The sequence below is a fragment of the Notamacropus eugenii genome, chromosome 1 (assembly GCF_028372415.1).
Source record: "Notamacropus eugenii isolate mMacEug1 chromosome 1, mMacEug1.pri_v2, whole genome shotgun sequence".
Classification (NCBI taxonomy): domain Eukaryota; kingdom Metazoa; phylum Chordata; class Mammalia; order Diprotodontia; family Macropodidae; genus Notamacropus; species Notamacropus eugenii.
This window is the reverse complement of record NC_092872.1, coordinates 324,224,748-324,236,905: the sequence shown is the minus strand read 5'-3', so window position 1 is coordinate 324,236,905 and position 12,158 is coordinate 324,224,748. Positions and strand designations below refer to the sequence as shown.

Sequence of the window (12,158 nt, the reverse complement as noted above, 5' to 3'; positions counted from 1 at the left end):
TACTTTCTCTCTTTTCAGCATCTATCCACAGTTTCTCATCTACAGATTTGAGCATCAGAATTTAAATATTTTATTGATGCACAAGATAAAATTTGCTTTGTTTTTCCTAGTGATGTTTTTGCCTAAGAAAACAAAAGACAAGGAAATTGAGTCTAAGAGTCAATGTATTGAAGGAATTAATAGGTTGATTTGCACTGCAAAACATCAGCAGAACATGCTACGGGGTAAGTGCTGAAGTATTTCCTAATAAGAACTTACACAAACCTCCAGAAAGATCTGTGTTTCCAAAGGAGTAATACGTTCCTAACGCCCTTTGTAATTGTAAGCATTCTTACCATCCTTGTATCTTCCTCAGTACTTCAGTATTTTGAAAAAAACCCATGATTTCCTTTGAATTGGCACTTCAAGATTCTGCCAACTTAGATCACAGTCCTCCCCTCTGACTTATTATAGAGGATCATCATCAAGAAATCCTTACCTAATGGCCAGCCTGCTGATGGTGAACTTCTCTGAATTTCAATTGGTCCTTGAATGGTAGACAAAAAAAAAATCCGCTGTATCTCAATTCAGAACCTTTCCAACTTGATAGGACCTGTCAAAACTTGCATTTCTCTGGCATGGTCTCTAAGAGCATAGGGTGCCCTCCATGCCACAAAAAATGCATTGAAGGAAGTCAGTGGAACCAGTAGTTCGACTAAGACTAAGGTGATTTTTTAATCATATTCCAGGTGATAATACTTCTTTAAGGCTGTACATAGTGTATTCCCTATCTGTTCTCTTGCTATATCACCTAATAGATAAAAATCAAACCTACCATTATATTACATTTTCATTCCCAGTTCTGTGGGGGGAAATAGTGTGATGATAATTTAAAAAAATAAATAAACTGTTAGACGTGGAAAGAAGAACATTCTGAAAATCCCTAGCAAATCAGTTAACTTGAAGATTGTATTAAATGCTACATAAGTACATGATCCCCAGAATAATTAATAACAGTACTTGATATAATGCTGAGTGGACAGTTGAGCTGGAAAATTAACAAAATGTTAATTTTTTTATCTTATATTATGTTGTTTGGGTTTTTTAAATCTTGTGTTATGCCCTTCAGAGTTCCTCTTCATTCATGTCTAACCTTAAATAGCAGATTATGAAAGTGAGATGGAACACTAAAAAAGAAATCTTATTGTTTTACAGTTAGAATGGTATGGGCCAGTTACATCAGAATTTTACCAGAGCAGGAAATTTGGTTTGGCTTATGCTTTTGCAAATCTGAGCTCTTGTTTCCTTCTCTACCTAGTTCTCATTGATGGAGTAGAATGGAATGACGTCAAGTTCTTTCAGTTGGCGGCACAGTGGTCTTCCCACGTCAAGCATTTCCCTATCTGCATCTTTGGACACTCCAAATTCAACTTCTAGATTCCTGACAGAAGGTGAACAAACACGGAAGTGAGGGATCACCATTCTCACCGGAACTGTCAAGTGCTGCCTGTTTGCTGACTGAAAATCCTTCTGCTTTCTAACCTGCAGATGATTGACTGCTTTGCTGGAATGTTTTATGAATTACTTTTCTATTAATATTACAGTTTATTATCGTTAAAAATATAAAGAAAAAACAGTCTTAAGTATGAATGTATTTGTAACCTAAAAATTAATTGGAACAATTCCCAAGCTGGAGAGCGGAGTAACTGCACTGCTTATTAACATTAAACATGTTTAAGGGAAGATTTTGGGGGGAGAGAGTGAGGGCAAGATTAAGATTTGAGCATCTCATTTAGGACGTTTTTTTGTTTGGTGGGAAAGGGAAAACACTGAAAGAAAAAAAAAAGATGCTGCAACTTGAGGTTTCCACATGGTTCCTTTCCACCTAGAACTTCAGAAACAGGAAATATTTTCTTGCTCTCCACCATCCTTTCCACTGGGAAAACAAGATCTGAATATTTCTCAAGTAGCAATGGTATAAAAGGGTAAGTCACTTGCATCAAATTACATCTGAGCTGCACAAACTGGGGACCACTCAGCTCACTACATCTCAAAGCGGGTAGAAGAAAAGGAGGCTCCTCGGATAAAAAGTTGAGTGAGAATTGCCCAGGGTGACTCACAGTCAAGATGGAACCTTATTTAATGCTCCTACCTAAAGAAAATTCCAAGGGCAAGAGACTCAAGGACAATGCCACTCCAAATTCAAACCCATGTTCCTCCTGCTGCCAGGAAGCTACTGCCAGTACTTAGTGGTCAGCAGGCTTGCTGCTATCCTTTAGAGTTTCCACCAACTCATTCTTTTCAATAAAACCTCCAACCTCATAAAGAAACTTATATTTTTAGTAGCAGATTTTTTAAAAATGCTTTTAAATATGTATATTATGATTTAGTTACCAAAACAAAGGATGTTTCTGTTCTTAAGTCTCAGCATTACTTTGATGACCAGTACCTGAGCCAACTGTGATCTTTAGGTCATACTTCTGCATCCGCATTGTTGGAGTAAAACCAGCCACTTTAACATCCAAACCCTGCAAGCAACTTTGAATACTGCTTTCTTTATGCCTCGCAGGACCTCACCTCCCTATGTTTGGTTGAAAAGCACTATTATTACCTTGTGGCTTTTGTTAGTTAAACAACCTAAAATGGGTTACCTCTTGATAAGTATTTTGCTAAATTGTTTTCTCTCCTTTTCTCACTCTCAGCACCCTAATTCATTTGGTCTCAGGCTACTGGCCTAGATATAGGATAATATGGGTAAAGTTTATCTTAGCCAATGCTGTATCCAGGCTCTCCCAGGAAAGTAGGAAATCTGTAGCACTCATTTCCTCTGGGGGAGCTTTGCCTTTCTATTATTAGCACCTAGTGTCATTTTTCCTGGAGAATAGTCTGTGTTCTTCAGAAGTAAATGTTTTGTATTTATGGCTCTTGACATATGGATGCGTCATCTGCACTTAACATGATTCTTAAGGGATTATGTAAAATCTGTGTTTTGCTGACCAAAAGAAATATACCAGCAGCATCAAAGCCTACAGTCCTTTAGATAATACCCTATGGTGAACACACTTCAAATGGCATAGAAGTCCATTTTAATTTGTAAGGCCATAGAATCAGTGTCTGAAACTTGTATTTATGCTGTGAGTACATCCACAGCATAGATACAAATTGTTGAGTTGTCCACACTTTCACATCTCCAGGGAAAATTTATTTAAGGAAAGGCTTACGCAGATTTTTTTTCTAAGCTTCCAAGTCCCTTTTATGTTGTGGACTGTGTACTTTTAAAGCCTACCACAAGCACCTTACTAGATGGCAGTGCATACCTTCTGTACAGTCCTTTGGACTGTGGAGATGTTAACAGAGACCAACATATTCAAGTTTTAAATATAAACATGTGACATTCTAAAGGGTGCATCCAGCTCTTCCCATTTAGACCTCTCCAACGCCTACAATCAACAGATTAGTTAGCAGGCCAACCTAAGGAACAATTCTTTACTTAAAGTGCAGCAGTATCACTGGTAGGCATGTAGATCCAGGATCCTCGTATTAGAATTCTTATGTTCACTGAGCCTGGAAGGAATGAATAGTGACATTTCTGCTCACTTGTGCTTTAGGCAAGAACTGAGCATTGCTGATAGACCTTCAGGAATTTACTCAGTTTATTTGTCAGTCTAAAAGAAATTCCCTACACTCATCTTCTGCCTTTATAGTAAAGACTCCCCAGCCTCTTTGTCCCACTATAATCATTCTGTTTCCCCATATAGAATTAAGTAAAAATTATGTCTCATTGTTGCAATGCATGCCTTTGCCAACTATGAGATTTGTATCTTACCATGAGTTAAGAGATGGGAGTAATCAAATTGTTCCATAGTCCTTGGGACAGGATTCTGCTCTGACAGGGAAATAAATAATAGTCACCTCAGTCCTGTGGAGTGCTATAAGCTAGCATTTCCAAGATTGTCAGAAAATACACTAAATCTGTTTTTTAAAGAAGTAAATAGGAAATAGCATGTTCAAAAAATAGACTGCATAGATCATGGCTATCAGGCTTCCAAAAGAGATTATTCCCAGCTTTATCAGAAAATTCATAACCCACTAAGTGGAAGGAATGTGGCCTGGAAAGGAGAGGATAGTATAGAATCACAGAGTTGGAAGGCAGCTTAAAGGTCATCTAATCCAACATTAAAGCGGTGTTTCCTTTAGTATTCCTTTTCCTACCACCACCTACTTCCCCATTAAACACCCTAAAATATACTTAAAAGCCAGTTGTGTATACTTGATTAGCAAAAGAAACATCTTTGTATGGTTTCAAGGACAATGACTAGATGTGTGACTCTGATTTCACATTTAATTCTTTTGTGATTAGAAGTAATCTCTTGGGAAGATCAGAAACCTATGTCTATAATTCTACGAGTTTTAGCCCAAACTTCCTTAGATTAAATGGCCATTCTAAAGGAAGTCCAGCAGAGACATCTACGAAAGCTTTGGAAATTTTAATATTTAGCAATGAGATAATTTTTGTAAAGTGCTTGAGACAGTAGGTGCTTACTAAATGTTTACTCCCCTCCACTCCCTGTTGAGTACAGGAAATAAGGGGAGGATCAGGTAAAGAAGGATGGAAGTTGGTATTTTGGGGGGTTTTTTTTATAATTGTTCAAATAATTACTTAAAATGGCCCAAAAGCAGGCCTTTATTTCTCTTTCAGTTAAGATATTTTCATGGTAAGATACAGAAACTGTTTACTTTTAGGGTACAAAAATTTTCTGTTTACCAAAGAGTTCTGCATACTGCTGTGGGATACTGGAATTTCCTGAAGGCAACAGGTTTATGAAGAACCTGAAAAACATTTCTACTGAGGCAGTGTGTATTTACAATACTTGTTTACTGAAAAGCTCAGTTCTTTCTCTCTTCCTCATCATCTCAGCAAATGTACTGGGTCTCATTGTTATATCTCAACAGGGTTTCATTTTGTGTTAATCCAGCAACAGTAGTAACAGAAAATAATGTCATCTGTGATACAATGCAATGGGTTATTACTACTGTGAAATGTTTCTTCACAGAATTTTCACAGAGATTTTCAGAAGTAGAAGGGAAGCCAGGATTGTGTATTTCCTGGAGAAAGAATAGGAGCCATTTTTACACTTGGGAAAGAAGCATTGAGGAGATGAGAGATTCTCAATTTCTTCTCTGTTTTCTGTGGCTTTCTGATGGCACTCCCTCCTATATGAGACCAGCCCTATTAAGTTCTTTGAGGACCTGATGTGCTTCTTGGATCCTGTATATGAATTTTTTTTCTGTGAAACTGCTGTGTTTAACCCATCTTCAGTGCTGCTCATTTCAGTTGAGCATTGATTGGATTATATTTCATTCAAATGGAAAGAATCCCCCAAAAGAATTGCTGGAATTTCTTGAGTAGAGTCTAGCAGAGATAGTGTTCTGAAAAAGAGTTTTGATTTTAAGTTATTTATAAAGGATTCCTAGCATTTTGGGACCTTGGTCTCAAGTATTTTTATAGAAACAGCACTTACATTAAAAAAAAATTTGGACTCCAACTTTAGACCAAGAGTATTTGACTCTAAAGTTGGTTTTTGGGAGCTACACTTATGACCTTTGTACCACTTACAAGGTAAATTTACATTATGACATTACATTATGACAAGGTAAATGCAAAATGTTTCATTTCCTGTCTTGGATCACAGGAGCATTCTCTCCAGAGTTCTGTCTTGCTGTTTGATTTTGTCATATGGTTTGCAAAAAATGTCATTTTACTCATTCTAGTTTGTTTCTTCATAGGCTTAGTGTCTTTGGCTACTAGTTGGGAAAAAGAAAATCTTTTTTTCAGCAAACAAGAGAATTTTGTTCTTGGTGCTGCATTTTCAAGGCTATCCCCTTGACTCCTGTGCATGCTATCTTGCCTCTTTTACACATACATAAATTCTGCCTTGAAAATCAGACCTATAAAAATCATACCTAAAATTAGAAAGCAATATATATACACAAGGTCAGGGATTGGCTGGAACACATAAATAGGGAAAACCATTAAATTATGCTTGGGAAAGAATTCTATCCAAACTTGTGTGACCTCAAAACTTAATGTCAGAGCAATATGAGTCAAATTCAAGCCTTCTGAGGAGGCATCTAGACTTGGCAACTAGCTTTGAGGGAAATGCATTTTATCACCTGAACTGCTCTCCGGTCCATTCATATAAGATTTCATTGTTAAGCCTCCATTTGGAGACATTAAAGTATGTTTTCTTTTGTGGTCCCTGAATCAATTTCTATTCGTATTGCATTATGATCTGTAAAGAATATATTGATTATTTCTGCCTTCTTATATTTGTTTGCAGCATCTCAGTGCCCTAGTACATGGTCTTTTTTTGTAAAAGTTCCGTGTGGTGCAGAGAAATACGTATATTTTTTTTGCCGTCCCACTTAGAAATTAGCATAAATCGTTTAGCCTAGTTTCTCCAGAAATTTATTGTTTCATGTTTTCCTTTTTATCTGTTATGTTTGATTTATCCAAAACTGACAATAATATTGAAGTCTCCTGTCACTGTTGTATCACGTGATGTCTTCTTGAAGCTCAGATAATGTTTCTTTTGTGAATTTGGATGCTAAGGCATTTGGAGTTTCTAAGTTCATTACTGATAATGGGTTTTTTGTCTATAGCTCTTTTCAGCATAAGATAATTTTCTTGTTTCTCCTTTTTTTTAATATTTGTTTTTGTTTTGTGTGATAATATGATGGCAACTCCTACTTTTTTTTGATTCACTTGAAACATAGTAATTTGTTTCCATCCCCCTCAGTTTTATTTTGTGTATGCCTTTGTTTTTTAAATGTGTTTTTTATAAGCAATAGACTGCAGGATTTTAAAGTTTTCTTATCCAATCTGTCAGCCTTTATTTTATTTAACTATTTAATCCATTCACATTTAAATTATAAGAATTTGTATTTCCCTCCATCTATCTTAAAAATTGAACTTTTTTCAAGTTATGATTTTTCCCCCCTCTTCTGCCATAAACAGTATAGTTATCCCTTCCACATTTCAGGGTTTAGGGGGGTGGCACCCTGGCAATCTGGAAAATCTGCATAAAATTTTCTTGGCCCTCGCTTTGTACCAGAGAAGTCTGAATTTGTTCATTGTCTTTTATGGGGTGTTCACAGTACCATATTGTAAAATTTAGTCATATACTCTTTGTTATCTGCTGGCCTTCACATGTCTGCAGCTTCCACAAAATTCCCTAAAAAATTTTCAATTTCTTATACCAACCCATGACATATTGAAACTATGATAGAGAAAGTCACAATGTGGAAGGGATAACTATTATGTTCATTTAGTTTAACCCTGTTCCCACTGGCCCCTCACCCTGATCTTCTCTTCTCATTCTCTAAACCCTTTAGGGCTTTATTTATTAGATCCTTTCTTCTGGTTTTATCGGGTTATATTTTTCTCCCTCCAATTTTTTACTCAGATTGATCCTTTTAACTTCATTTTTTGCAAGGTTTCAAAAAAGAGTATCTTTCACTCTCTTGTTCTCTGATTTATGACCCCAGTAATCATCTGAACTCTCTCTTTTCTCTGAATTCTTCATAACAATCAAAGCTTCCAAGGTATCCATTCTGAACTCTTCCCTCTAGGTGCTTTTTGCCACTGCCTTGTAGGGCTAATCCCATGGATTCCTCTTTTCCATTGCCTTTTCAGAGCAATTTCAGTTTTGCAGGTGTCAAAGTACACTGCCCCATGGACAGGCACCTTTCTTCCACTGATCTGTACCTTCTCTTGTTGACCATTTCCCCCCCTACATCTGCCTGGAAATCTCCCTGGATCCATGCTTTCCTACTCCTCCAAGTGCCACTTATCCCCAGAGATTCCAATTCCACTCCTCTTCCCCCAAGAGTAGATTTTTCAGGCAACAAAATCCCTAGGTTTCACCCGGGGTGGATTCTTTATCTCCCTTCATCCATTGGAGCATTCATTTTCTCCTCTTCTTCACCCACTCCCCTGTAGACTGTGCTCTTTTCTGAGACTACAGAGGTGACCTTCCCCTCATTGCTAGCCCTTGATTTGACCCCAATGCATCTTTCCTCTGATCCTCTCCCCCAACCTTCCCTGTACCCTCCCATATTGTAATGTAGTCTCATAAAACAAGCATTAACCTGTAGGGTGTCCACCTGTGTGTCCCCAGCTTCTGTCCTTAATCTCTGTCCACCTCTTTCACCCAGATTTTTGCCTTCACCCCTAATTCCTGTGTACAATTAGAAGTCACTGGTTTTTCTGTTGTTACTCCTTTGTTGGTGATGTCTACATTTATTCACTTCTCCTATGACCAGGATCAGGAAAGATACAGGAACCCAAGACAGGAGTTCCCTGGCAAGCTAGTCTGGAAAGAATTCACAACTTAAGTATTCTTGAAATCAAGATTTATTGTTATACTTTTCAGCAGGCAAGAGTTCTTAGGAACATGTGATTTGAATGGGGTATAGGTAAAGTTTATATAGGATTTTCTGTAGTAAAACTTGTGCCAAGTATGCTAGCTAGGTGATTCAGGAAGGGATTAGGGAATGGTTAAGGAGTGGTTCTTAAAGGAACGTATACTTTTAGTATCTACTGCACAGATACTTTACCATAGTTCACTGGGAAATAACCCAAGGAGGGGCTATAGGGAGGTGTGGTTTTAGGCCTGAAAAGTCACTAAGTCAACTTACAGTCCGGGCTGACTGAGAAATACCCAGGCTGCTCCCATCAATGTCTTGTTAGACAAGATAAACATAAGGGAATGTATGCATATCTAAGTCTAGGATACACGTGATTGGTTAATGAGTTCCAGTAAATGTGTTTATGACCCAGTACACAGCCAGTTCAGCCAGTACACAGCTGATTCAAACTAATAGATCCTGTGGCTTACTACTGTATCAGGAAGAGAGATCTAGGGCAGGCTGTCCTTGGGCTGGGGAGAAAATGCCTGGAATAGTATTTTGAGGCTAGGAAGAAATGTGATTTTAGAATTGGGGTCCAAGCATGGGTCCAAGCACCCCATCACCTGTATTTCTATTTTGAGGGATGTTTGATGTTTGAAAAGCGTAGTTCTGGTCTTCTTTCTAAATATGTTTCAAACTCTTCGTTATTGTTGAATGTTCATCTTTTGTTCTACATGAGTAGGGTCAGAATTGCAGATTTGCTCCCTTGACAGCATCCTGAATTCAAGTGCATGTTGGAACCCATTATTCCATTCCTTGCTTTTCCTAGTGTATACAAAATAGTCTCCATTCTCCTTTCTTTTCCCAGATGGCTTGCAGAACTTGTTTCTGAATTGAACAGTTAATAACCACTATTTATCTTAGAATTTGCTGTGTTAGGTGTTGTTTATATGTTTTTCTGGAGGCGATCCATAAATTCTTTCAATTGAAATTTTATTTTTTTTATGTTCAGAAGTTCTGGGCACTTCTATTATTTCCTTCATTATGGTGTTAAAGACTTTTTGTCCTGTCAAGTTCTTCTAGGAGGTAGTCTCCATGCTTCCTGTCTTCAAGATCCATATGTTTTGCTTGCATAGTGAACATATTTCCTTTTAATGTTCTTACATTTTTCTTCTCTTTTCCTGGATTGTCTTTCACTTCTGTGTATTTACATTCCCAGTCTTTTGTTCTCTCTCTCATTTCTTTGATGAAACTTGCCCTTGCAGTTTCAAGGTTTTCTATTCTGCTCATTATTTTTGGTTATGCAGGACATAAATCTGCTCTCATCAGTTTCATTTGTCTTTTAAACCACTCAGGAGCAGACAAGTGGACACCCTACAGGTTAATGCTTGTTTTTTGAGACTACATTACAATATGGGAGGGTACAGGGAAGGTTGGGGGAGAAGATCAGAGGAATGATGCATTAGGGTCAAATCAAGGGCTGACAATGAGGGGAAGGTCACCTCTGTAGTCTCAGAAAAGAGCAGAGTCTATAGCAGACACCTAATGGTTATATAGTGTCAAATTCCACAGGGTGCTCTTATCAACTGTTGGATCATTTCCCTTCATTTTATAGTGTTTATTCATAGATGCTTGAATTCATTTACTAGAACTAGAAGCCATATTTCCTTTTGTTGTTAGTTTTTTCTGTTGATTTATCTGTTTATGTTCAAGGTCTTTGGGATTTCTTCGTACTAGAATTTTAGTACTTTCAGTTTCCCCACTGCCCTCCTTTATTTTCCTTATTATTCATTTTTTACCCTCTCCCCTATCTCCCATCTGGTTGTGGTTTCCATGGGGGCTGGATCTCAAAACATTATAGAGTCTTCCCGAACACTGGGCAGTTCATAGTTCAGCAGCCTAAGTCTCTGCCTTTTGAGTCGTCAGAACTGGCTGCAACTAGATGCTGTGCTTTTCCCTTAGGCTCAGTTTTCCCTCAAACATTTGGTAGAGTGCTGCCCAACTCCCTATATACACACAGTGTTCTGTCCTGGTAAACTGTCCCATTCCCTGTGTTCCCAGGACTAGCAGTTCAAATCCTGCTTTCCCCAGCACCACAGTTCAGAGTTATTGACAGTTCAGAGCTTTGCAGCATTAGTACTTCCAGGTTACAGCTTCTGGCAGGCTCTTGCTCCTGAAGAGCTGTGGTCAAGTTGAGGCTAAAAAAACTTGCTCATCCTGGACCCAAGGTGTCTATGGTCCAGAAAAGAGAGGGGGCACTAGGATCTAGGGACTGGCTTTTGATATAAGCTTATGTCTTGAGTCTGTTAGTGTAGCATGGAAGGTGAGGAGAGGCACACTAAGTGAGATCAGGATTAGTGAGTGTCAGTTCCTGGGTTTGGGGTTTTTTCACCCTTGTTTTGGATTCTTGGTTTCCTAGACCATAGAAACAGCTGAAGTCATTTTATGTTTGGTGCATAATTTGTGTTTCATAGAGGTTTGAGAGAGGACATGGGGATCAGAGAAAATATATAGTGTGCCGTATTTTTTGTTTACATGAAAGAATGTTGTGATGTCCTTTCCTACACACCTGAACTCTCATTTCTCCTAGAGCATATTAATATTCGTTGCCTAAATTGACAGCACTTTCTCCTTTCCAGGAATCAAAACAAATGAATTTGTGTGACTCCTGTTTAGTTAAGGACTTCTTTGTCATTTAAAAATGAAAACCTGTAGCCTTTGTCAAGCTATTATGCCTGGAAAGACAATACATCATCTTACACTGAGATTCTTTAGGTGGGTGAACAGGCTAAGTGTTTAGATAGATATTGAATGTTTATATTAACAGGTGATTAATATGCAGGGATACATTTTCCTCCCAAACTGTGGCCCATTTCTTCGCTTTCCTTTTATCAGACACCTTTCATATTGTCTCATTTTTTTGGTGCTGCTATTCCACTATTGACATTTGGGGAAAATAAGGATAAAGGAATCTGCTTCCAAACATAACTTTATACCTATTGAGCAGCTTTAAATGGAAAACAAAATTCATCGTAAATCCTTTAACTTCTCTAATCTCCTAAGAAAGGAGATTAGGAAATTTCTCAGTTTCCTGTTTACCCTTTCTGGTAGTAGAAGGAAAGGAAAATCAGGACTGGGTTTGTTTTGCCTCTTAGGGAAAAATCTTATAAGCTTCTTAGTAAAATCTCCTCCCTTGATTCTTTAACCCCTAATAAACCAAATACAGAGCGTAGATATATTGGACCTAGTTTCACTACAAATCCTAGTGGTATTATCACTTGCTGCCAATTTAAACTGTATAAATTTATTATTAAAGTGGTTTGCAATTTACTATAAGGATCTTGGTCGTAGCCTTTTCTAGAAAAAACAAACCTTAAACCCTGCTTTTGAACAAAGCACTAATAGGTGGCATCAGACAAGGCTTTGCTAAGCTCCATATGCAGGGTTCTTTGATCCAGAAGTGACTGAAATATTTAGATATCTTTCTCATTCTATTCTAGCTTTCTTCAGACTATATAGGTTACTCTAAATCACTCTGCTTCAAGAAATAGTGGTATATTTGCACTTTGTCTGCAGTTGTGCCCTTAATCTCCTTCTTGAGAAGGGGTTTAAGTTCACAGAAATGTCTTGTTACTCATGCAGTCAGAGATATGGGTTTATTCTATAATGCCTGGATTTAAAAAAAAAAAAATTTCAGCTACCTTGTCAGTTCACTAACTTAACTATAAATGGGATCATTTCTGAATCCATCTCTCAAAAACTGCTAT

At 37.7% G+C, this 12,158-nt stretch overlaps 1 protein-coding gene across 6 annotated transcripts in view; it reads left to right on the top strand.

Moving 5' to 3' along the window:
* PACS2 (phosphofurin acidic cluster sorting protein 2) overlaps window positions 1–2,313 on the top strand; it is a 193,099-nt gene extending 190,786 nt beyond the window's left edge. For all 6 annotated transcript variants that reach the window (XM_072629677.1, XM_072629676.1, XM_072629679.1 and 3 more), the window contains 2 exons: window positions 111–224; window positions 1,298–2,313. In XM_072629677.1, the coding sequence (XP_072485778.1) occupies window positions 111–224; window positions 1,298–1,416 (233 nt within the window). In that variant the 3' untranslated portion in view covers window positions 1,417–2,313. The remainder of the gene's footprint in view (window positions 1–110; window positions 225–1,297) is intronic.
* The last annotated feature ends 9,845 nt before the right edge of the window (window positions 2,314–12,158 follow it).